At 41.2% G+C, this 27,565-nt stretch overlaps 1 protein-coding gene across 2 annotated transcripts in view; it reads right to left on the reverse strand.

The window, feature by feature from the left end:
• Positions 1 to 27,565, reverse strand: part of LOC126162818 (spermatogenesis-associated protein 20) — a 299,482-nt gene that overhangs the window by 244,585 nt on the left and 27,332 nt on the right. For both annotated transcript variants that reach the window (XM_049919563.1, XM_049919564.1), the window contains exons 4-5: positions 24,025 to 24,171; positions 2,189 to 2,515 (exon numbers count right to left, since the gene is read on the reverse strand). In XM_049919563.1, the coding sequence (XP_049775520.1) occupies positions 2,189 to 2,515; positions 24,025 to 24,171 (474 nt within the window). The remainder of the gene's footprint in view (positions 1 to 2,188; positions 2,516 to 24,024; positions 24,172 to 27,565) is intronic.

The following is a 27,565-nucleotide window of genomic DNA, read 5'->3' on the forward strand; positions in this document are numbered from 1 at the left end:
GGATGAAGTAGTGAAGGCAGCAGAGGATCAAGTAGGTAAAAAGACCAGGGCTAGTAGAAATCCTTGGGTAACAGAAGAAATATTGAATTTAATTGATGAAAGGAGAAAATATAAAAATGCAGTAAATGAAGCAGGCAAAAAGGAATACAAACGTCTCAAAAATGATATCGACAGGAAGTGCAAAATGGCTAAGCAGGGATGGCTAGAGGACAAATGTAAGGATGTAGAGGCTTATCTCACTAGGGGTAAGATAGATACTGCCTACAGAAAAATTAAAGAGACCTTTGGAGATAAGAGAACCACTTGTATGAACATCAAGAGCTCAGATGGAAACCCAGTTCTAAGCAAAGAAGGGAAAGCAGAAAGGTGGAAGGAGTATATAGAGGGTCTATACAAGGGCGATGCACTTGAGGACAATATTATGGAAATGGAAGAGGATGTAGATGAAGATGAAATGGGAGATACGATACTGCGCGAAGAGTTTGACAGAGCACTGAAAGACCTGAGTCGAAACAAGGCCCCCGGAGTAGACAACATTCCATTGGAACTACTGACGGCCTTGGGAGAGCCAGTCCTGACAAAACTCTACCATCTGGTGAGCAAGATGTATGAAACAGGCGAAATACCCTCAGACTTCAAGAAGAATATAATAATTCCAATCCCAAAGAAAGCAGGTGTTGACAGATGTGAAAATTACCGAACAATCAGTTTAATAAGCCACAGCTGCAAAGTACTTACACGAATTCTTTACAGACGAATGGAAAAACTAGTAGAAGCTGACCTTGGGGAAGATCAGTTTGGATTCCGTAGAAATACTAGAACACGTGAGGCAATACTGACGTTACGACTTATCTTAGAAGAAAGATTAAGGAAAGGCAAACCTACATTTCTAGCATTTGTAGACTTAGAGAAAGCTTTTGACAATGTTGACTGGAATACTCTCTTTCCAATTCTAAAGGTGGCAGGGGTAAAATACAGGGAGCGAAAGGCTATTTACAATTTGTACAGAAACCAGATGGCAGTTCTAAGAGTCGAGGGACATGAAAGGGAAGCAGTGGTTGGGAAGGGAGTAAGACAGGGTTGTAGCCTCTCCCCGATGTTATTCAATCTCTATATTGAGCAAGCAGTAAAGGAAACAAAAGAAAAATTTGGAGTAGGTATTAAAATCCATGGAGAAGAAATAAAAACTTTGTGGTTCGCCGATGACATTGTAATTCTGTCAGAGACAGCAAAGGCCTTGGAAGAGCAGTTGAACGGAATGGATGGTGTCTTGAAGGGAGGATATAAGATGAACATCAACAAAAGCAAAACGAGGATAATGGAATGTAGTCGAATTAAGTCGGGTGATGTTGGGGGTATTAGATTAGGAAATGAGACACTTAAAGTAGTAAAGGAGTTTTGCTATTTGGGGAGCAAAATAACTGATGATGGTCAAAGTAGAGAGGATATAAAATGTAGACTGGCAATGGCAAGGAAAGCGTTTCTGAAGAAGAGAAATTTGTTAACATTGAGTATAGATTTAAGTGTCAGGAAGTCATTTCTGAAAGTATTTGTATGGAGTGTAGCCATGTATGGAAGTGAAACATGGACGGTAAATAGTTTGGACAAGAAGAGAATAGAAGCTTTTGAAATGTGGTGCTACAGAAGAATGCTGAAGATTAGATGGGTAGATCACATAACTAATGAGGAAGTATTGAATAGGATTGGGGAGAAGAGAAGTTTGTGGCACAACTTGACCACAAGAAGGGATCGGTTGGTAGGACATGTTCTGAGGCATCAAGGGATCACAAATTTAGTATTGGAGGGCAGCGTGAAGGGAAAAAACATAGGGGGAGACCAAGAGATGAATACACTAAGCAGATTCAGAAGGATGTAGGTTGCAGTAGGTACTGGGAGATGAAGAAGCTTGCACAGGATAGAGTAGCATGGAGAGCTGCATCAAACCAGTCTCAGGACTGAAGACTACTACAACATCCCTAGAAATTGTATGAGTTGACTGATTCCAATTATGTCACACTCATTACATATATTTTATAAATATATAACGTTGTATAACTAAATCTGTGCAAGCAGCAGCATTTGTATGGCAGCAAACATAATATAATTACACATGATGTCAGTCAAGAATATAGTTAACAAAATACACACTGTAAGTACAAACTCCCCAAATGTTTGATCATTAGCATACCTGTGAAACATGATCATGAATTCCTCCTTTTGCCATCTTTTTCAGAGTGAATAAACACATGTCAAGAGCATTTTTTCCAATTTCTGAAGAAGGATTTCTTGCATGAATGTGGAAAAGAAAATTAAAATTCACTGGCTGTGGAAATTTTGGAGATTCACTGAAGCCACCATTTTTACTATCAAAACTCTTCGCAAGCTGCTGGAAACACTTTTCTATGCATTCTGGTTTAGGTACAGCAGATGATGCAGCATCTAATGCAGAAGCTCTCTTTAAGATCTCCACTACCTTCCGTCCTGAGTCTGAAAACTTCTGCCTATTTTCTTCCCACTGAAATACACGGTAAAAAACAACTTTTAGTTTAGATGTTACAAATTAACAAAAGTACAAGCATTTGTTTTACACTGCTGGTGATATATTTGCATAAAAATAAATATTGATGCTTCATTATAAGAAGATAGAAGTTTGGCCCACATCAAGAAAAAATTATTTAAGGTTTTAACAATACCCCACTGCACATGAATTACTTCGATGCTTTACATGGATTTTTTTATTTATGGTATACATATATGTATATGGAATTGTTTTGGAGTCCAAAATTCTCCTCTGCAGGAATCAACACTAACTGTAAATTAATGAAACTGAGCATATTCTGTTTATACACAAGATCCCATGGGCGACAGATAGCAGCACCCAGGTTAATGACATGTTCCTTGACTCCCGAAAAATGTTTCATAGAGTTCTGCAGTTACCCTGTGACAAACTATAGCTTATACAAGACCCAATTTGTGACTGTATTTTGGACTTGCTAACACACTCAATATACAGTTTAGCCTTAACAAGGAAAAGTAGTCAAATGTGAAAGTAGTTTTCAGCATATCCTATGAAAGTTGTATATGGTTGTTATTGTTCATGATCTACATATAAATTGTCTGGTGGATTGTATTGGAAACTTGATGAGGCTGACTGTGAATGTATTAGGGGAGTCACTAAGATGCAAAATTATAACAAATGAAAGCAGACTTGCAAAGAATCAGTGCCTACAGCAGCATTCAGTAACCAACCCTTGACACAAACAAATGTAACTTATTGTGCACAAATAGGCAAAAAGATCAATTACTCTTCACTAATGTGATTGGTGACTAATCTCTGGAAACGGCCACAAGTCCTAAATGTCAGGAGTATGTATCTGGAGTGCTTTAAAGAAGAACTGCTACATAAAACTAGTTACCAGAAGGGCAAATGCTAGATTGTGATTCATCTGAAGAATGCAATGAAAATGAAATGCACCCATGGAAAAAGTGGCGTACAAAAGCTTCCATTCAACCAATTCTTGAGAACCAATTTTCAGTTCCGAATCTGCCATATGTATAGCTGCAACTACCATCTTGCATTCAAAGTTTGATAATTCCCGTTGCCATAACCATGTCAGAAACCTTTCCACATGAATCATCTGAGTACAAATGACAGGTCCACCAATGCACTGCTCTTTTATACCTTGTGTACACTGTACTACCACCATCTGCATATGTGCATACCACCATCCCATGACTTTTGTCACCTTAGTGTATAACCCAACAGGTTATGGACCCAGCTGATTGAATTGAATAATTCTGACCAGTGAGTAGTTTATAATTTACAGTAAGTATATTGTAGCTGTGTAAATGGCTGCTGCCCACATTCCACAGATTGAGAAACCCATGTGTCGAGGGAATTATGCAACTTGGAAGTTTGCAGTAGAAGCTTATCTATAGTTGGACAACCTTTGGGATGTCATTGATGGAACCTTAAAGTCCATAGTTTTAGATTCCCAGAATAAAGATTGTACTGCAAAATCCCAGTTAATACTTACAGACAGTCCTGTAAATTACATTCATATAGAAAATTATGGCATGGTGAAGGAAATATGGGACAATCTAAGGAGAGTATCTGAAGGCAGAGGTTCGGCTCGGAAAGTGGGTTTGCTAAGAGAACTTACTAACACACATTTAGACAAATACAAAAATGTTGATGAATATGTAAACAAAATCATCTCCACTTTGAAATGTCCAAGAAATATTGGCTTTGACACTGCTGAAGAACAGACTGGTACTTTTTACTAGTGAGACTACTTGATAAGTACAGTACTCTCCCCTTGATAATGGGCTTAGACAGTTCAGGAATACCAATTAAAGGCAACAGCATAAAACTCAAGATTCTAGAAGATGTTGAATTGTACAAGAATACCCTACCCAGGACAAAGAAGTCGCTTTGTATTCAAAATACAAAAAGAAAAAAACCTGTTCTATGTTCCAAATAATGAGACATTTTTTATCGTACAGCACAGAAAAAAAAAGTGCACAAGAAAAAAGTCAGGTCTCAAAAGATCCAGAAAGGAAGGCAAGCAATAAAGATAAAGCACTAACTGCATGTTATTGTTATGGTAAAAGTGAAATTAAGAGTACAGATTGGTTCCTGGATTCTGGGGCATCTATGCATATTACCCAAGAGCAATCAGTTTTATGTGGATTTTCTCATAAAATACATGTTGGTGTTTTGACAGCTGAAGGTTCTCAGTTACAATGCGAGCTGGTAAGAAAGATAAGTTTTAATTTGAAGGTTAAAGGAGGATCACTAGATATTACATCAAATAATGTACATCATGAGAAGAATGTTGCTACAAATTTGCTTTCAGTAAGTGAAATACTGAGTAAGGGCAACAAGGTCATTTTTTATTTAAAAAATTGATTAGAGTAGCAGTGGGATAGCCACAGCGAGTAAAGAAAATGGATATTAATAAATTAGATGTTCTTCAAGTTGGAAGTAGTTGTCCAACATATTCTGCAAAAACTTTTTTATTGCACTGAAAGCTTGGACACATTAATAGGAAAAGTATGGTCTTGATAAAAGATATGGCACTGGCGGTAAAGGAATGTAATAATGTAACTAAACTCGTGAAATTTGAATGCAAAGAAAGCAAGCCAGATTACTATTTAAAACAGGTCCAAAAATATCTACTGGCTTTTACAGCTGATACAAACAGATCTTCGAGGGCCTATGGGAAAAGAATCTATAGGAGACAGTTGCTATTTCCTTGGCTTAGTTGATGATTTTTCAAGATATACCCACATTTATTTTCAGAGAACCAGGGACAAAGTGAGTGAATTTTGACAGTTTTCATGCCACAGTTGAAAGACAGACTGGTAAGAAGGATAGGTGTTCTCAGATCAGACAATGGTACCAAATATGTCAATAAACAACTAGGCAACAATTGAGTGAATTTGGTATCAGGCAGTAAACTAAACTGATAGGGGAAAAATCACAGCACCAATAAATAATTAATACAGAGTAATGAAATTTTGGGAATGCATTTGTCTAGGTAACATATTTACATGATTAACATTGAAAGTTCACAGGTTTGTGGTGGCAGTCGACTCAGCCAAGTCAACCATCAGCTCTGTGAGGACAAACTTCTTTGATTTGCTTGGCTGTGTGTGTTCTGTTCAGCCATTTTTTGTATGTTGTCATTAATTTTTATTGCAAGCATTGTGTAGAGATGCCATTAATATTGTGTACATAAATGAAAAGTGTGTCTCTAGTATTTTCTACTATGACATAGTACCGGAGCACCCACTGTTGTAGCCGGCCGGGGTGGCCGAGCGGTTCTAGGTGCTACAGTCTGGAACCGTGCGACCTCTACGGTCGCAGGTTCGAATCCTGGCTCAGGCATTGATGTGTGTGATGTCCTTAGGTTAGTTAGGTTTAAGTAGTTCTAAGTTCTAGGGGACTGATCACCTCAGCAGTTAAGTCCCATAGTGCTCAGAGCCATTTCTGAACCCACCGTTGTGACCCAGTTAATGTGCATTTCCACGCAGCATTGACTCTCCTCAGTGATTATCGCCTTTTGTTGTGAACAACGTTTCCCACAACCAGTGCCTTCTCATCATACTACACATCAGGCGTCACATGCCAACTGCTATGTTCAATGTTCGAGTGCTCTATAGAGTGCCGCTTGAAGTACGTCAAACATCAATTTCCACACCACCTTCGTGTCTCCTCCTCGGTTTCTGCCCTTGACCAAATGGTGACCAAATGGGATCCAAGGATATTGTCCCCGCAACATACTGTGCAGCACTTGAGCATCTACCCCTGACACCCTTTGTCATTTTTTCGGCCTTCAGGTAGTGCCACCCTGTCCGCTCAGTTCAAGCATTCTGGACTCTTTCATGATATAATGATATGGCTGTTCATACCACACCAGTCAGGTCTTCTGCATCATCCACATTTGCACCCATGTCATCTATGGCTTCCATGTCTGCTGCGGTGTGTCACACTCTGAAGTGACCCCATTATGACCGAGATGTCAGGCACAGTACTGGTGTCACACACAGCCCTTACTCTATTTGGTATACTGCCCTCGTCTAGTACACAGTTTCTAGTACACAGTTTTGTATTCCAGTGCTGGCTCAGGCCAAACCCCCAGGCCACTTTCCTAAGCTACTTCCCCTCACCAACAACAGCTCTCTCACCTGGTTCACTCTGTGGAGTCTATTCTGAACCTTAGCAGCATCATCAGTGATGATGCATGCTTTGTATCCCTGACTGGACATTTACACCCCGTCCGCCCCCGGTAGCTGAATGGTCAGTGCGACAGAATGTCAATCCTAAGGGCTCGGGTTCGATTCCCAGCTGGGTCGGAGATTTTCCTCACTCAGGGAGTGGGTGCTGTGTTGTCCTGATCATCATCATTTCATCCCCATCGATGCGCAAGTCACCGGAGTGGCGTCAAATCAAAAGACTTGCATCAGGCGAACGGTCTACCCAATGGGAGGCCCTAGTCACATGACTTTTTTTTTATTTTACACCCCAACATGGAACTTATCAGTGATATCATCCTGAACCCACCTCCCCCTCCAGATACCTCAACGCAAGGCAGATCATCACCACGCATCTCTCTCGTTCACCACCGGAGGTGCATGATGTAATTCATGCAGAACAAATAGGTGACAGGACACCCACACAACTCTGGCATCACCTATATGCCCTTGTCGAGCCTAACATCTTGCTGGAAACTGCCTTGTGGGCCATTTGGATCTTCATGCTTCTATACAACATCCAGCTACAGCTCTTTGTCTACAGAACCACTGGAATGTAGACTTCAACATGTGGATCAAGTGGATCATGTGTATCAAGCTATGTGAAACCGCCAGCTTGTCTCACTTCTGCAAGACCGGATTCCAATTCCTGCGTTGGCAGTCCTGCTTTGCATATGGCTACCCCTCCTTCTTCCCCACCTGTAGAGGATGCGCAATCTCTCTCACATTATGCGGTGGAGCAGTGCAGCCACCTAGCGGCAGACCATCTGCACTACCTGTATCCCTGTACCCCACTCCTCACCTTCTACTTTCGGTCACTTCCAGTGCAGTGCAGCAGCAGATGTTGGAACTTCACAACTTCCTGGTCTTCATCCCACCTACCCGTTGTGGTGATTGAAAGTGGATTTCAGGGATGACAGTCATAATTCAGTCATCCTCCCCCCCCCTCCCCCCCCATCATGTGTGCAATGGAAAACATGCTGCAAGGGCCACAGTAGGTACCACATCCCATGCTGCTCCTCCAGGGCAACGCCTTCAACATCCATCATCATCCAACGATCACCTTAGGTCTACTATGCCTCTACATGCTCAACAGTTCAACCAACACTTGCATGATACTGGTGCAGATGCAAGTTTAATATCACCAGCTCTTGATCCATTAAGCATCCTGCCCTCACCTGGTAAACTCAGCGCAGCTAATAATTCAGACATCAAAGTCCACGGCACAGCCATGCCACAGCTGCAGCTCACTCCTGCAGTTCCCATGAACCTTACAGGTGGCGGATGTCGAGAGTCCTGTTCTAAGAATTAACCTCCTTAAGCATTGTGGCCTCTCACCTGATATCCAGTCTTCTGCACTGCTGCATCATACTTATGGCACACGCATACCAAGTTCGTCCACTCTGCTAGGTACAGCTCCCTTGTCTCACTGTGACATGCTCATCTACCCATCATCCGAGTGTATGCTTCTCACAGTTCAACTTGCCATAATTGACAATTAGCCCATTTCGCACATCCACGACTTCATGCAACAGCTGAATGTTGCGTGTGTGTTTAGCATAGACTGCCATAAGGCTATAAGTCTTACCATCAAATACACTCCTGGAAATTGAAATAAGAACACCGTGAATTCATTGTCCCAGGAAGGGGAAACTTTATTGACACATTCCTGGGGTCAGATACATCACATGATCACACTGACATAACCACAGGCACATAGACACAGGCAACAGAGCATGCACAATGTCGGCACTAGTACAGTGTATATCCACCTTTCGCAGCAATGCAGGCTGCTATTCTCCCATGGAGACGATCGTAGAGATGCTGGACGTAGTCCTGTGGAACGGCTTGCCATGCCATTTCCACCTGGCGCCTCAGTTGGACCAGCGTTCGTGCTGGACGTGCCGACCGCGTGAGACGACGCTTCATCCAGTCCCAAACATGCTCAATGGGGGACAGATCCGGAGATCTTGCTGGCCAGGGTAGTTGACTTACACCTTCTAGAGCACGTTGGGTGGCACGGGATACATGCGGACGTGCATTGTCCTGTTGGAACAGCAAGTTCCCTTGCCGGTCTAGGAATGGTAGAACGATGGGTTCGATGACGGTTTGGATGTACCGTGCACTATTCAGTGTCCCCTCAACGATCACCAGTGGTGTACGGCCAGTGTAGGAGATCGCTCCCCACACCATGATGCCGGGTGTTGGCCCTGTGTGCCTCGGTCGTATGCAGTCCTGATTGTGGCGCTCACCTGCACGGCGCCAAACACGCATACGACCATCATTGGCACCAAGGCAGAAGCGACTCTCATCGCTGAAGACGACACGTCTCCATTCGTCCCTCCATTCACACCTGTCGCGACACCACTGGAGGCGGGCTGCATGATGTTGGGGCATGAGCGGAAGACGGCCTAACGGTGTGCGGGACCGTAGCCCAGCTTCATGGAGACGGTTGCGAATGGTCCTCGCCGATACCCCAGGAGCAACAGTGTCCCTAATTTGCTGGGAAGTGGCGGTGCGGTCCCCTACGGCACTGCGTAGGATCCTACGGTCTTGGCGTGCATCTGTGCGTCGCTGCGGTCCGGTCCCAGGTCGACGGGCACGTGCACCTTCCGCCGACCACTGCGACAACATCGATGTACTGTGGAGACCTCACGCCCCACGTGTTGAGCAATTCGGCGGTACGTCCACCCGGCCTCCCGCATGCCCATGATACGCCCTCGCTCAAAGTCCGTCAACTGCACATACGGTTCACGTCCACGCTGTCGCGGCATGCTACCAGTGTTAAAGACTGCGATGGAGCTCCGTATGCCACGGCAAACTGGCTGACACTGACGGCGGCGGTGCACAAATGCTGCGCAGCTAGCGCCATTCGACGGCCAACACCGCGGTTCCTGGTGTGTCCGCTGTGCCGTGCGTGTAATCATTGCTTGTACAGCCCTCTCGCAGTGTCCGGAGCAAGTATGGTGGGTCTGACACACCGGTGTCAATGTGTTCTTTTTTCCATTTCCAGGAGTGTACATATGCACGCAGATGACATTACCAAAACAGTCAACATTACACTGTTCAGCCTACTCAAATGTTATTTCATGCCTTAAGAACTGAAACATGCCACCCAAATCTTGGAGGGCTTTATTAATTCTCTATTTTCCCCACTGCCATTCTACTATGTATATATGGACGACATCCTTATCTTTTGCTCTTCCACAGACGGACATCAGAAACACCTGTGGCATCTGTTACAAGTCCTTGTGCACAATGGTGTCGAAACTAATCATAATAAAACTCAACTTCAACTAGCATCACCTTCCTTGGTCATGAAGTTAACCCCAACGGCATTCGCCCAACTTCTGACCACGTCACCTTCATCTCTGAACTACCACTACCTGAAACCTACTGCGATCTTCAGAGGTTTCTAGGTACGGTAAACTTTTTCAGGCACTATATACCGCATCCCACCTCACTTCAAGACCCTCTCACACACTTCAGCAGGTAAGAACACTTCCCCAACGCACAAACTGGTCTGATGCTATGTTACAAGTTTGGTAAACTCTCAAGATCGCATTCTCCAGTGCTGTCACACTCAAGCACCCTGTTGTCAATGTGTGCATCTCTATTACCAAAGATGCTAGTGACTCCTCTGTCAGCAGCATACTTCAGCAACATACAGGGGGCATCTCACAGCCTCTTCATTGCTTCTCCAAGAAACTGTCCTCCCCCAGCCCAAATGCTCTGCTTTTGATAGGGTGTTATACCACATTTACAAGACAGTGAAATACTCTAACAAGACACTGGAAGTCATGAAGTTACAATTTTTATGGACCATTACCTCCTCGCAGATGCTTTACGGAACCCTGCTGCTAACCTCCCCCTTGTTGTTTTTGACATATGGACCTCATTTCCTAGTACACTATGGATGTCTGTTACATCAAAGGTGCTGACAATACTGTCACTGGTGACATGCCAAGAATTAACTCCATTACTTGGCCACTTGACCGGGACAAGTTGGCTCACTTACAGCAACAAGCCTCCGATGTACAGAACTTATTACAAGACTTGTCTCTGTCCCTTATAGTGAAATCCCAACTGCTACCTGCATCAGCCACTCCAGTGTTGTGTGACACTTCTAGCGACACAACCTGTCCATCTGGGTATCAAAACCATCACACGCCTGCTTACCGAGTATTTTGTTCGGCCAAACATTAAAAGTGACTGCGTGCCAGGGTGTGCATGTGCATTCCCTGCCAATGTAGCTACGTTGCCCAGTATGCGCTTCCTCCTCTTGGACACTTCGACACCCCAAAAGGACATTTTTGCCATGTTCACCTTGATGCAATTCATCCCCTCCCTCCTACAGAAAGTTTTAAGTACATTCTTTCTATGACTGACCGAACTAGTAGGTGGGTAGAAGCTGTCCCTCTTGTCGACATATCATATAAGCCGACTTGGTTGCCCATGCTTTCACTCAAATCTGGTTCGCCCACTTTGGCTGCCCGCCATCTATCACTACAAATCAGGATTGACAATTCAAATCGCTCCTTTTCACTAAGCTCTGTAATAATCTATGAGGCACTGCCAAGTTCCATACCACCACCTACCATCCACAAAGTAACGGACTTGTGGAATGCTGGCATCACAAAAAAATGATTCAAATGGCTTTGAGCACTGCGGGACCATCTGAGGTCATCAGTCCCCTAGAACTTAGAACTACTTAAACCTAACTAACCAAAGGACATCACACACATCCATGCCTGAGGCAGGATTCAAACCTGTGACTGGACTGAAGGACCTAGAACCGCTCAGCCACCGCGGCCAGCTGCAGGCATCACACTCTGAAAGCAATGCTCATGTGTCACACCAGTGGTTGGGCGAAAGCAGTAACATGGGTCCTCTTGGTCGAACGTACTGTCTTCAAAGAGGATCTTCAATCATCTCTAGCCAAGGTACAGTACAGCAAACCTTCGGTCCTTCGCACTGAGTATGTCGAGGACTCCGATCCTCTCACTCCCTCCACTCTATCCACATTAACTAAGCGCATCCCTCACATATCTCTCACATCTCACACATTCTCGTGCCCCCTCCCCAAACCCACACAACTCCATACATCTTCATTCACAGCGACCTCACCACCTGCAAGTATGTCATGCTCCCTGATGACTTGGTTCAAGCGTCTTTGCAGCCCCCTTATTCGGACCCTCGCAAGGTACTGCCACACACTAACATCATCTTTGTTATTCTCTTAAATGGTAAGCCGCAAACTGTATATTTGAACTGGCTAAAACCAGCCTGGACAATTGAAGACATCACAATGCACAACCCACCACCCAGTGAAACTACTCCAGTTGAGCACACCAATTCTTGCATCCCCTTCTGCCACCCCTCCCTCCCACTGCTACAATGATTCCCCCAGTGTTGTGCTTATGACAAGTGATTCTCGTGTGATCATTCCCATGACTCACCTCTCACCAGCACCACCGAGTGTCACAATGATCTCCATCAACAGCTCATCGTCCACCCCTGAAGATCTATTGATCAATATCCACAACAATACTCTCTTCCTTCATCATACTCTTCCCTGCTGATTCAACAACCCCAACACTGTGCACATTACCCCTCTGAAACATTACTCTTTACCTCATTCTGCAGACAAAGCCAACATTACTGCCTCCATTGACTCCATCGGGTGTCTTACCATTACCATCCCTCTTCTCTCCCCATCCATAACCAACCCTCACTCCCCACACATTCCCTTATGCCACGCAGGTCATCCCCTCCACTCCTCCTTTTTGGCACGAAGATAATGTGCTTTCCTCATCTCCTTCTCTCCTACAGAGCAATGGACTGTACTTGCCTTTCCCCACAGGGCAGCTACACATGGCTGGTTACACCGCCTCGAAGCACACCGAGAGCTCCTCCACCCTATGTCCTCCTGGGGGGTGGCGGCAGGCTTTTCTGAATTGTCTGGCTGTGTGTGAGCTGTTCATCCATATTTTGTATGTCATTATTTTTCGCTGTGAGCATTGTGTAAAGACATCATTAATAAAGTGTATGTAAGTGAAAAGTGTGTGTCTAGTACCTTCTACTGTAATATAGTACTGGTGTACCCACAAGTTAATGTAAGCGTGAGACAAGCCACTGCAAATATGAAATGCTGGTACATTAATAACCAGTGCACCTGCCGGAATGTTGAATGCAAGCATGCAAATGTGCATGCATTGTGTTGTACAGGTGCTGGATGTCAGTTAGTCGGACGGAGTTCCATGCTGTTGCATCTTGGTTGGTCAACACAGGGATGGTTAATGCTGTTAACGGTTGATGCTGGAGCTGTCTTCCAATAATGCCTGATGTGCTTGAGTGGAGATAGATCTTGGTGACTGAGCAGACCAAAGCAGTATGTCAACACTCCGTAGAGGATTTTGGGTTAGAACAGTGATATGTGGATGAGCGTTATCGTGTTTAAAAACACCTGGCACATTAAAAGCATTCTTGACTAACATCAACTCATCAGATCCAATCTCAAAGGTAACTAACGCTCACACCTGTCACAGAGTGTATTTAAAACAAACCTGATTTGTATCTTCATAGTGCTGCTCCTAGCACCACTTTTATGTGAGTGGCATGAAATATGAATAGAAATCATCTTTCAGATGTAGAAACATGCCTACCAACTTTCGTTTATGTCGCGCAACGCATTCTTGGTGTTGTGATTTTTTCCCCATCAGTGTATAACTTGCTACAGTTCTGTTCAAAGAGAAGCAGAACGGGTTAACAGAACAATTATAGAGAAAGTCGGGAGCATGACAAAGGATACAGGATTACCAAAATGTTATTGTACAGAAGCAGTATAAACCGCAGTGTATCTAAGTAACAAGTAGCCAATTAAATCTGTACCAAACAAGACTCCATATGAAGTTTGGACTGCAAAAAAATTGATCTACATCATACAAAAATTTTTGGATTTAAGGTCATGGTACAAGTTCCCAAACAAGTTAGAAGAAAATGGACTCTAAATCTGAAAAAAATATTTTTATTGGGTACTGTGAAGATTCCAAAGGTTACAGGTTCATAAATCCTCATGTAATATTTTTAGAATCTGGTGAAAATGAAATGGATGGTGAAAATGTATGTGTAGCTATTAATCCTGGAGAAGATGCTCACGAACATGCAGAGGCACCTGTAAATTTAGGAACTAAAAGACTTGAAGAAGTCATTCAAGAATAATCATATGTTTGTGTTGAACATGAAATGGATAATGAGGTCCAGGAAACTCCAGCGGCTGAGGACAAATTTATGGCATTCATTACATACAATAAAACTTAGGTTGTATCCAGATTATGAAACATATATGGCTGCTGAAACATTCAACAATGAAGATCTTACAGTTGAAGAAGCCCTGGCCAGCCTGAATGCAGATAATTGGAAGAAAGCTATAGAAAAGGAATTATTGCCTTCTTCCAAGAATGATACTTATGAACAGGTTGATGCACCACAAGGTAAGAAACCATTATGTGTAAGATGCATATTTAATATGAAAAACTTTGAAAATTCAATAAAAATTTTAAAGCTGAGGGCATAGACTGTAAAGGAATATTCTCATTTTAATGAAATATGCTTCTTTACGATATCTCCTGTCCCTTGCTGTAAAAGAAAATTTATTACTCCACCACATGGATGCAAAGACTGCATATCTCAGTGGAGAGTTGGAGGTGAGAATTTTTGTGATTCCACCACAGGATGACAAGAAAACTCATCAAGAAAAGGATAAAATTTGGTATTAGATAATGAGCATGTACGATCTTAAACAGAGTGGATACTATTGAAATCAGTGCTTACATAAAGCATTAACAAGAATGAACGTGAGTCGGTCAGCTGTTAATCCTCGTATATATCACAGAAGAACTGAAGCAGTAACTATAATTTTGGCCATATGCATTGATTTTTATTTGACAAAAGTGAAAGTTCAGTGAATAGTTTCAAGAAACAACTTCAACTTGAATTTGATAACCATGATTTAGGTGAAGTGAAACAGTATCTTGGTATGATGACCATAAGAAGTGATGATGGAGAAGATTCAGCGATTGACCAATCAATGTAAACAAAGACAATACTAGAAAACAATTCTAAGGCAGTTTTCACACCCATGGAAAAGAGTGTGCAGTTGTTAGTAGCAGAAGAAGATGAAATGCGTATCTGGAAGCTGTGGAAAGTCTTTTATATTTTGCTCAAACTTCCGGGACAGATACTGCCTTTGCTACTAATATTGTGAGTAAATTTTGCAAAGACCTCAGACTTAAACACTTGGTTGCTGTTACAGGAACATTTAGTGATTTAAAATGAACTGTTGATTACAAATTAAGGCACTGTAAGACAAGAAACTGGTATCTGGAACATTATTGTTATGCAGACTGGGGATGTGAAGTGTATAACAGGCACTCTATAACAGGTAGCTGTTTCAGGTTGGTTGGAGGATTAATATCCCAGTCTTGCAAGAAACAAAGAATGGTGGCTCTGAGTACAGTTGAAGGATTGTCTTTCATCGTATTAAAAGTGTTACAGTTAATGAGTGTAACAGGTGAAATTCAGCCACATATGATTTTGAGCCAGTCAAAGTGTTTTGCAACAACATGGGAGCTACCAAGTTAGCTCAAAACAAAATAACAAGTGTGCAATCCAAGCACACTGATATTGGGCACCATTTTATTAGGTATCACCTAAAAAAGAGTGATATTTCTATAAACTATTTGAGTACAGAGGAAACGCTTTATGCTGGCCGCTGTGGCCAAGCAGTTCTAGGTGCTTCAGTACGGAACCACACTGCTGCTACGGTCAAAGGTTTGAATCCTGCCTCGAGCATGGATGTGTGTGATGACCTTGGGTTAGGTAGGTTTAAGTAGTTCTACGTCTAGGGGACTCATGACCTCAGATGTTAAGTCCCATAGTGCTTAGATCCATTTTGAAATGCTTTACGATTTATTCACTATGTCTCTTAGCAAAGATAAATTCCGAAATTGGTAAAATTGTATGATTTCACAACATAAAGTTTCATATGTAGTGTTTTTAGGTGGTGTAGTGTTCAAGATTGTTGGAAGCACATAAAAATATTTGTTCAATGGGAGGTGTTGGGATTTGGTGAATAAAATATTTGTTGTGCGAGACGGCAGAGTGTTAATGTGTATATTTGTCAAAATGATAATTGCATTTATTGTCTTGACAACATGCAGCTGCTCAGCACATCGCCAGCTCCAGCAAATGGTGCAATCAATCTGCAGATGGCCTACTGTATGTGCCGAAACTGGTCATTTTAAATATATGATATTTTGCAATCGTGCTGTTCCTTCATAAGTAACCATGACAAATATATGTGCATGGGTATTCAAATGGCACTGTCCTATGCCAGTTTGAATATCCACTTACATGAAAAGGACACAGTCAAAGTTTGGGTATGGGTCAATAACAATACCGTATTTACTCGGATCTAAGCCACATTTTTTCCCGGTTTTTGTAACCCAAAAAACAGCCTGCGGCTTAGAATCGAGTGCAAAGCAAGCGGAAGTTCTGAAAAGTGTTGGTGGGTGCCGCCACAGCTAACTTCTGCCGTGGAACATATGTAGTGCTACACAGGCATGCTTTGTAGGCACAAAGATAAATACTGGCACCAAATCCTCTGCGTCAGTAAATAAATTAAGAAAAAGGTGGAAGACGAGCTTTTTTCTCCGCCCCGAGTTCCGACCACTACATTTTCATACAGTATCCAACGAAGTAAATACAAATTCCATATTGTTCATCTTCGAATATAGCAGCATTTCAATGTACTACGAAAATCCGATGGCGACTGGCAAGACTGTTTGGGATGTTTGACAATATGGCCAACTCTACTTGTCAATATGGCCAACTCTACATTCTGAATTTTTTCCTACCTGTGAGAAGAAATGGTTGCTAATAGGAACTTTTATGAATTGTGAATCACATGTAGTATTCTCTTCACCATAAGAACAATACAAATATAAACATTTTGCCATGTATTGTTTCGTGTTTGCTGCTATCTCATTTATATCCTGTCTGTCTAATAAACTACGAAACTAGAGTGAGACAACAGCAAACGCGGAAGAATATACATATATCATGTCATGTTTATATTTGTATTATTCTTATGCCTAATAGTGATACAGTCAGAAATGAAGCACAGCAATTGACTAGATTTTTAAATCTAAGATGACTCTAATTTCTGTGCAGAATCTAATGTACTAAAGAGGCGCCTCCAAAGATTTTCAAATGGAGAAAAATTTTCGCTAAACTCTCGTTCAGAACATCTTCTATCATACGCTGTCTATTATCTGGTTCTTGTTGATCATTATCAAAGAAAGCAGCAGTGTAAGTAACAACAAATAGCACTCTCTTGCCATTGTTTCGCTAATGAGACAATTCCTCTCTTTTATTTATTTATTTTTTTAATTGTAAGCGGTGGTAGCGCACACAAAAGCAAGCCATGCCGCGAGCGGTGACAGGCCGTAAACACGCACCATCAGAATGCGACAAACAATACGTGACACAGTACAGTAATGAATTTTCAGCTTAGAGTGACGTAAACACCTATAACAAAGAAAACGGCGCTTATCAGGTCAAAGAAAAATAAGCAATCAATTCAAACCAGACAAAGCACATGAAAAAGGAAGGGTACCTGCATAAATACGGACGGAGCGCCTGACGCATAGAAATGGCTACCTGGTAAATCTTAACTGCTAAGCTTACAACTCGAACCAAACTACTGTAGCTGTATCGTCATTCATTCGACCTAAATTGTGTCTCATATTACAATGGACCAACTTTGTTTCGATTTGGAGATGCGGCCTAAAACTTTTCTCTCCCCTTGAATTTCGAGTCTCAAATTTCAGGTGCGGCTTAGATTCGGGAAATTTTTTTTTCCTTCATTTCGAGTCTCATTTTTCAGGTGCGGCTTAGATTCGAGTGCGGCTTAGATTCAAGTGCGGCTTAGATTCGAGTAAATACGGTAGACAGTGAGGGGCTTGCTGCTTAAATAAACATGGTGGGGTTTCAATGGTACCTCCACAGCCTACGCTATCTGCCTCTCTCCCTGGAACATATCCTGTGGGCTTATAGGCCCCAAGGTTAAGTCTCAACTAGGTTCTCCCCTCTATCCATCTTAATGCTGTCTCTTGTGCCTAGCAGATTTCACCTTCATATACACTTGTCCATTCCAAATTTCTTTTTTACTCCATGCTAGCTCATCAAATTATTTCTTTTGTCTTTCTCATGATCTGCAATATTTTTCCTGTATTTCTGCCAAGAGCTCTCTAAATCTGCCCTGGCATGAACCTATATATTCCACACACACACACACACACACACACACACACACACACACACACCTCCCTCCTCCCAGCAAAAACCAATACTCACACCACTCAGACTGCAGCTCCAAGAGTCAACAGTGCGTCTTACAAGTTAGTATCAAACATATCAAGAAAGCACAATATGGCAAAATAAAAAGGTATGTTCAACAGATGTGCTATTGCTGGTATTGTGAATAATCTCTGCAAAAATAATAGTTTTTGAGCAAAATAACCTACTATATCACATTACTTTGCATATGAAATGCTGTTACATGATAAAATTTACAGCAAAAGCCACCTTTTCATATTCATGTTTTACATGAGGAAGTTCAGCTATGACATCAGTGGTGGATGTATTACAGCTTTTAGGAACAAATATGTTCCTAGAGTCGTCATTTAAAGCCAGTTCTTGAAACTTTGTTAGTAGACTTTTTCTGGATAATTTACATGTATCTTCAAGAGTTTGCCAGTTCAGTTTCTTCACCATCACTATATCACTCTCCTGTGGGTCAAACAATTCTCTGGCAATCTGTGCTGCCCTTCTATATATACATTCAATATCCCCTGTTAGTCCTATTCGGTAAGCATTCCACACACTTGTGCAATATTTCAGAGTAGATCGTGTGAGTGATTTGTAAGCAAACTCTTTTATAAACTGACTGCTTCTTCACCACTATTCTACCAATAAACTGAAGTCTATCACCTGCTCAACCCCCAACTGAACCTATGTAATCATTCCATTTCATATCCCCACAAAGTGTTCAACACAGGCATCTGTACGAGTTGGCCAATGCCAACTGTGACTCACTGCCATTACAGTCATAGGATACTACTTTTTTTGTGAAGTACACAATTTTACATTTCTGAATATTTAAAACAACTTGCCAATCCATGCACAATTTTGATGTCTTATCAAGATTTGACAATACTCATGCAGCTTCTATCAGACAGTACTTCATTACAGATAACTGCACCATCTGCAGAAAGCCTCATTTCACAATTAATATTGTCTACAAGGGTCCCAAAACACTTCCCTGGGGAATACCCCAAGTTACTTCTACATCTGATGATGACTCTCCATGCCAGAAAACAAGCTGTGTCCTTCCTATCAAAAATTCCTTAATTCAGTCACAAATTTCACTTGATACGCCATATGATCAAACCCCCCCCCCCCCTTTTTTTTTCCAATACACATAGGTGTGGTTCTGAGTCAAATTATTTTTGGAAATCAAGAAATACTGCATCTACCTGAATACCTTGATCCACAGCTTTCAGTATGTCATGTGAGAAAAGTGTGAGTTGGGTTTTAGGCATCCATGCTGGCTGACATGGAGGAGGTCATTCTGTTTAAGATACCTCATTATGTTTGCGCACAGAATATGTTCTAAGATTCTACAATACATCAATGTTAAAGATGCTCGGTGGTAGTTTTGTGGATCACTTCTACTACCCTTCTTGTAGATGGGTGAGACCCATGCTTTCTTCCAACTACTGGGCACAACTTTTTGTTCGAGATCTATGATACATTATAGCTAAAAGGGAGACAAGCTCAGCCACAAATTCAGTACAGAATCTGGTAGGTATTCCACTAAGTCCTGAAGCTTTGTTCCATTTTAACGATTCCAGATGTTTCTCATCACCACTGACACTAATCCTGATTCACTCAGCTTTTCCGTGGTACAAGGATTAAACTGCTGCAATTCTCCTGGATTTTCCTTTGTAATGGAACATTTGAAAACAGAATTAAGCATTTCAACTTTTGCTTTGCTACCCTCAATTTTGGACCCTGTCTCATTTGTTAAGGACTGGACACCAACTTTGGTACCACTAACAGCCGTTACATACAACAAGAAATTCTTTGGGTTTTGTGAAAGATCATTTGACAATACTCAGCTACACACACACAGCTCTCTTGACAGCCAAATGCATTTCATTCAGTATCTTCCTATCTATAGTCCTATGCTTGGTTTTACATATTGTGCAGTAGTCTCTGTTTCTACAGGGAGAAGGAGGAGGATATTAGTGTTTAACGTCCCGTCAACAACGAGGTCATTAGAGACGGAGCGCAAGCTCGGGTGAGGGAAGGATGGGGAAGGAAATCGGCCGTGCCCTTTCAAAGGAACCATCCCGGCATTTGCCTGAAGCGATTTAGGGAAATCACGGAAAACCTAAATCAGGATGGCCGGAGACGGGATTGAACCGTCGTCCTCCCGAATGCGAGTCCAGTGTGCTAACCACTGCGCCACCTCGCTCGGTATGTTTCTTCAGAAGTTTCTTTACAGTGACTCTATACAATGGAGGGTCCCTACCATAATGAACTGTTCTGGTACATATCCATCCAGTGCATGGTCAATTATTCCTTTAAACTTGAGCCATAGTTCCTCTACATGCTCCTACCCTGTGTTAAAAGTTTCAAGTTCCCCTTTGAGTTATGACATTACTGATTTTTTTGTCAAGTTTATTGAACATATATATCTTTCTGTTTGTTTTCCGTTGTCCTTTGTACTATGGTAATCATTGTTATGACAATGGCAACATGACCACTGATACTATTTTCAGTGTGGATATCCTGAAAGAGGTAAGATCTATTTGTTGCTATTAGATCCACTACATTTCCATCATGAATGGGGTTCCAAACTATCTGTTGTAAGTAGCTTTTGCAAAAGGCATTTAGTGCTGTTTCACGTGATATATTATCATGCCCACCACAATCACAATTGTAATTTTCCCAATTGACTGCTGAATGATTGAAGTCTCCACAATAATAGCAGTATGATCAGGGAACTTACATACGAGCAAACTGAGGTTTTTTCTTAAGTTTTTGGCTGAGTCCCATGGGTGAAGAAGGATCCACAATTAATACTTTAGCTTACCCCTGATACTGAGTATTGCCCAAACAATCTGACATGCAGGTTCAGTTTCTATCTCAGTGAATTTGAGTTTCTTGTCTACTGTGACAAATACACCACCTCCATTTCCCAGTAACCTATCCTGTACATTTAAATTTTCCATAAAAATCTCACTGATAAAAATTTCATGTTTCAATCAGCTTTCTGTATCTACTATTATGTGAGCTTCACTGTTTTTCAGGAGCACTTCAAAATCTAGAACTTCGTTGTGAATGCTTCAGCAGTAAACCACTAGGATTTTAATACTCTCATATGTGGGAGGCATTCTTTTCGATCTTACACTGATACTTATGGGTTTCCTACAGCTATTGTTATCTGGATTGGATGGAGAATCGCCTAATCTTAAAACTGTTGTGTGCACCCCATACACAATCAGCAACCTGGGTAGCAGCCTCTGATGTGTAGTGCACACCCGACCAATTTATGGGGACCCTACACTTCTCAACCCTATGGTACAAGTCCAGGAAGTCACAGCCTAACTTGTCAAAGAAGTTTCGAAGTCTTTGGTTCAGTTCCTCTGCTCAACTGAGAACCAAGAAGCCACAATCAGTTCTGCAGTCAATGCTTCAAATTGTGAGTTACGATGAAAATCTGTGTGCAAGGCTGGTCTTCTCAACCTTCATTGCCAGTCACTAGAATGATCCAAGTATAAACTCTGAGCCCAGATGACAGGCATCATTTGTTCCAACATGTGCCACAATCTGCTGTTGTTTGCAGCCTGCTCCTTCAATGGCTGCTGGAATAGTTTCTTCAACATGTTGAATGAAGCATACATACATACTGAATGCTCCTGGTGTCTTTCCTGTCACTTGCTGCTATTTCTTTAATGCATACCATCATTTGCCATACATTTGAACTGCTGATGATTAACAGATCCTACCCTTTTGCGTTTGTCTCCTCTTGACACTGGACAAAACAGATTTCCCCAAAACAGGTGAAGTGAATCTCTCTGGCTGTTTCAGTTTTAGTTACTGGTTAGAGGGATCAGTATAACAACCTGAGTCCTCACTGGTCCCCATCTCCACTGTACAAGATGCCTCTTGCAGTCATGTGGACAAGTAATGACAGATACCACAGGTACATGACTCTTGGGATCTCTTCCAACACATCGATTCGCAGCAGATGCCAATCATTTGTTAGTAGTCGGGGCAACTTCTAGCTGCTTATAAACATCAACCAACTCATCCCTTGTTTGATAATAGCATTCACAGTGTGGCTGCATTTTGGCTGGTGCAATGTATTACAAGTCAGTGAACAAATAATTTTAAACTAAGCCTGATGATTATCTTTTATATTTGTTGAGCTAAAAAAATAATAATTCCCTATAATAATTGAAGCAAATACATGAAGCAATATTTCTTTTAAGGCAACAGAAAACCCTATGGTAAAATTTACTTGTTTTCTAAAGCTATCTGAGGTTCATTGTAGTTATTAGCAAACTCAAAAATGGAGTTAATTTATGACAAATGCAGATACTATATACTCCTCTTCAAGGAAAAACTAGATGTAACACAAAATGGTAGTTACATTATCTGCTACAGCAACTACATCTCAAATACCAATTTACAACAAACTAGATTATGCTCAGGACAATGATAACTTAGGAAAATTCTCAAAAAAGCACATTTATTTGCATTGATATATAATGAAATTCAAGGTGATCTACAGGAAACTGATGCACAACAACAGGTTCCTGCATGAGGATTCGCACTACCATCCAGCAAAAAAGAACATTGTTCTACAAAACAGTCCAAGCTTACCAGATGCTAACTACATACAGCATGGACTGAGCAAGCTCAAGATAACATTCCATGTGAATGGATATAGCAGCAGAGACATACAACATACAATGAGCTTCAAGTGTTGCCAGTTCAGTTCTTTCAGCATCTTTGTGACACTATCCCATGGGTCGAATGAATCTGTTACCATTTGTATTGCACTTCATCATATCTGTTCAAAAACCCCTGTTAGTCCTATCCAGAATGGGTTCCACACACTTGAGCAATATACTGGGATGAGGCACACAAGTGATTTATAAGTAGTCGCTTTTGCAAACTGATTGCATTTCCCTAGTATTCTACCAATGCATCACAGTCTTCCACCTGCTTTACCTACAACTGAGTATATGTTGTCGTTCCATTTCATACCTTTCAAATTCTTTCACCCAGATATTTGTATGAGTTGACCAATTCCAGCTGTGACTCACTGACATTACAGTCATAGGATCCTATTTTTTCTTTTTTTGAGAAGTGTGTAATTTTACATTTCTGGACATTTAAAGCAAGTTGAGAATTTTTGCACATTTTGAAATCTTATGAAGACCTGACAAAATATTTGCACTGTTTATTTCTGCACTGCTTCATTATAGATAACTACATCATCTTCACAAAGTCTGAGGTAACTTAATATTGTCTGCAAGGTCTGTTGTACATTAAATACAACATGAACAGCAAGTGTCCCAACACACTTCCCAGTAGTTCACACGGAGTTACTTCCATATCTGCTGGTGACTCTTCATCTAAGATAACATGCTTCACCCTCCCTATCAAAAATTCTTAATCGAGTCACAAATTTCATTTGATACCCCATATGAGTGCACCTTTTATATTAAGCATTGGTATGCTACTGAGTCAACTACTTTTTGGAAATCGAGGAATACTGCGGTTATTTGATTGCCTTAATAAATGGTCTTCATGGTGTCATTTGAGAAAAGCATGAGTTGAGTTTCCCATGATCAATGTTCTCAGAATCCATTCTGGTCGACATATAGGTCATTCTGTTTAGGATACCTCGTTACTTTTCACAGTACCATTAGAATATGAGTACATTACAGACCTACCCATTTATTCCAAGACAAAATTCTGTTCTTCCCAGTTCACATTTATTGCTGTCTAGTGTTTATCTGGAGGTGAGGCTCATTATTTCAACATGTTTCCATGTAAATGCAGCACCTTTATATGTATTATCACACATGTAATGAAATGTAAAAATATGAAGAATCTAACCTGTATTTTAAGTGTCTGGAGAACGGATTTGAAGCCTGGCCTCCCAAAGTAACGATCATCTGGTGGAAAATATGTACCACCATAAACAGGTGTCAGTTCTGGTGTCAGCCAGACACTCATGGGCCACCCACCTCCACCAGTAGTAGCCTGTAATAATCAATATCAACAGCTTTAAAATCATGAACAACTCAAATGTTTTGAATAAAATAATTTTGGGTATTATGCCACATCATTACAAAACACTAAGGCAACTGAACTGCCTATATTTCAACCAACTTTGTAGTGGCCCTCTTTGGGGTGGTTGACTGCTGGACATTGGAGAATGTCTTCCCCTATATACTGTGTATTTTGGCTATCAGAAGGCAACTGACATCACTTACCTGGGATGTCATTGCACAATTTGAAGAGAGGTGCTATTGAGGGAGATGGCTGTACAGTAGGCTATTGCCTGAAACCATCAATATCCTACAGGAGCAAATACTGCCAGACATCTGCAACTGTGCTTGTCACCAACACATTTCAGTTATCAGTGCAAATTTTATGAGCCAACAGATGGAATGGCAGTTGGCTCACACCTTTCACCTGTAACAGCTGATGAATCAAGGAAGTTAACAAACAGACTGCACTAAATTCCAACCCACTGCTGGTCATGGTACATGGATGACACATTTGTCATATGGCTGCATGGAGAAGCAGAACTACGCAGATTCCATAAGTATCTCAACAGGTTACATAAAAATATAAAGGTCACACTAGAAATGAAAAATAATGGAGAACTCCTTTTCTGGATGTGGAGATGTACAGAAAATCTAGCAGCAAGCTATGACAAAGTTTACTTGAAACCTATGCAAACCAACAGATATCTGCATGAGGATTCGCACCACCATTCAGCACAAAATAATACTATCTATAATGGCAGCCCAAGCTTACCAGATGATAACCATATACAACATGAACAGAGCGAGCTCAAGACAACATTCCATGTAAACAGGTATAGCAAAACAGATTTACAGCACGCTATGAAGTGCAGTGAACTCAAAACAGACAAAGCTACAGAAGAAACTCTTCCTGTTCTTCACTTACCTTATATGAGAGCAATCAGTGACCATTTACACAAGATTCCATTTACACAAGGTTCTGCATTACAGAGAAATCAAACCCAAATTCTAGAGTGGCAGCAAGATTTTAGATCTGCTGAGGCTCAGGAAGGATCCCATAAATGCTGTCCACACCCCAGGAGTCTACGAACTTTGATATGGATGTGGTGAATCTCTGTTTACGAAACTGGGAGACCCATTAGCACTTGCATGTTGGATCATAAATGTTATGTGTGGCTGGGGCAGAACAACAAGACAGCTGTAGCAGAACACCACCAGGAATATGGCCACTCTATCAGTTTTCAAGAACGTCATGTGCTCGGTCAGCAGTTGTGGATGCAGCAGCAGAAAATAGAGTGGCTATTTAAATAATTAAATGCCCTAATAGCATGAACGTCAAGGTCTGCTACAAATTACCTACAGCCTGGCTGCCACAAATTCCAGTCCAGTGGATCATGTGTTCGCCAGCACAACTTGACCTGGCTTGACAGCATAAAAAGCCACCATGAGAGAACTGCCATACTTCCTTAACATTTCACTGCAGGAAAACATTACCCCCAGGTACAAGCTGCTGATTTGCTACTGTCTGCCAATCGCCTGTGAGCATTGCACACTGTTCACGTATTAGACTAGTATGGGCAACAGCCTGCCATTTTGCTGTTGCCTACCAATCAAGTACCACAGTGCTACAGGCAACAGCCTACTGTACAGCCATCCCTCTCCATATCATCTCCCTTCAAATTATCCAATGGCATCACAGATACGTGATGTCAGCAGCCATATTATAACCAAAACACACAGTATGTAGGGGAAGATATTCACCAGTATCCAGTAGTCAACCACCCTGAAGAGGATCACTCCAAATTCAGCCAAACCATCAGTAATTGAGTTGCCTTAGTGTTTAGTTAGTTAGTTAGTTTCCTGTTCCATGGATCATTTACACAATAATTCATAATGATGTGAAACAAGGCATTTTACATACACATCACAACTCAATTTTTAAATATTTCTACAAGTTGAAAACTTCATTTTCTCTTCTTTTTTTAAGTACCTACTGGTGTGAATTAGTATTTCCTACCCATCACATTTACATATTACAGTAATAAAGATTCGTCTACAGAATGGAAGGAGTTGTCAAAAAGAAACTTTTTTAGTTTGTTTTCAAATTTTACTTTGCTGTCTCTCATATATTTTATATCCCTTGGTAAGTTATCAAAATTTTTTTGTTGCAGTGTTGCGCACCCCTTTTTGTGCTATAGACAACCTTAATGTGGAGTAATGGATTACATTTTTCCTTCTAGCATTGTAATTATGTAAACCATTGTTCCTTTTGAACTGCAGTGGATTATTTACAACAAACATCATGAGGGAATAAATATACTGCGAAGCAACAGTTAAAATGCCAAACTCTTTAAACAGATATCTAAATATGATCGTGGATGTACACTACATATTACCCCTACTGCAAATTCTTGAGCAATGAAGATTTTCTTTCTGAAAGATGAGCTGCTCCACAACATAATTACATATGACATTACTGAATGATAATATGTCACTTTATTGACCTGTCTCTCCCCAAGATTTTATAATGACACAACCTAATATCCAAAATTATTTTATTCAGAATGACACTAGCCACAGAAACCTAAGAACTTAAATATTCTCATAGTCTATCATTTGCCACTTTGTTGCAATTAATACAACCTATTTACCATATACTTACAACAATTCACTTAATTTTGCTTTTATAAAAGGTTTTTGTTTTCTTTCAGTTTTGAGTCCATCAACAAGTTGACATTAAGGTCCTGATACAAATACTTTCTCTACAGTTTGTTTCGAAATGATGTAGCATTGTATAGGAAACAACTACTCTCATCAGCAGTACAACATGGAAAAAATATGTAATAACGGACTGCTGAAGTTTAATAGCTACAGACTCATTGAAATAAAGAAATAAGCAACACCTACACTCATGTCCATAAGTTAAAGGAACTGTCATGAAAACATTCCACAAAGTTACCTGTAACATGACTGAAACATGTAACAAGAACATTGCCTGTTAGCGGATGTGTTAGGTATAGTGGTTCCGACTGTGTGTCGAACTTGTTTTACTCACAGTATGCAAATTGTACAAAAGCAGGAAGGCACACAGTGCACACACTAGGATGACACTGTGACCTGATCATTATCACAATAGAGGCCAGCCACCATCGATATGAGATTTTGCAGGAGTTGAATACCACCCATAGCATCATTGCCAGGTTGTGGAGAAGATTTCAACAGGGAGGTAACATTCAATGACACTACAGTTTTAAGATATTGTTCATATACTATCAGCTACATGAAATCACCTCAAAGGGATACAGAGCCCATCAGTAGACACTGATCCAGTAATGGGGGATGTAACAGCAGGCATGACAGAAAGTCTGATGCACATGTGGGAA

This window comes from Schistocerca cancellata, chromosome 2 (assembly GCF_023864275.1).
Source record: "Schistocerca cancellata isolate TAMUIC-IGC-003103 chromosome 2, iqSchCanc2.1, whole genome shotgun sequence".
In the NCBI taxonomy this organism is placed as follows: domain Eukaryota; kingdom Metazoa; phylum Arthropoda; class Insecta; order Orthoptera; family Acrididae; genus Schistocerca; species Schistocerca cancellata.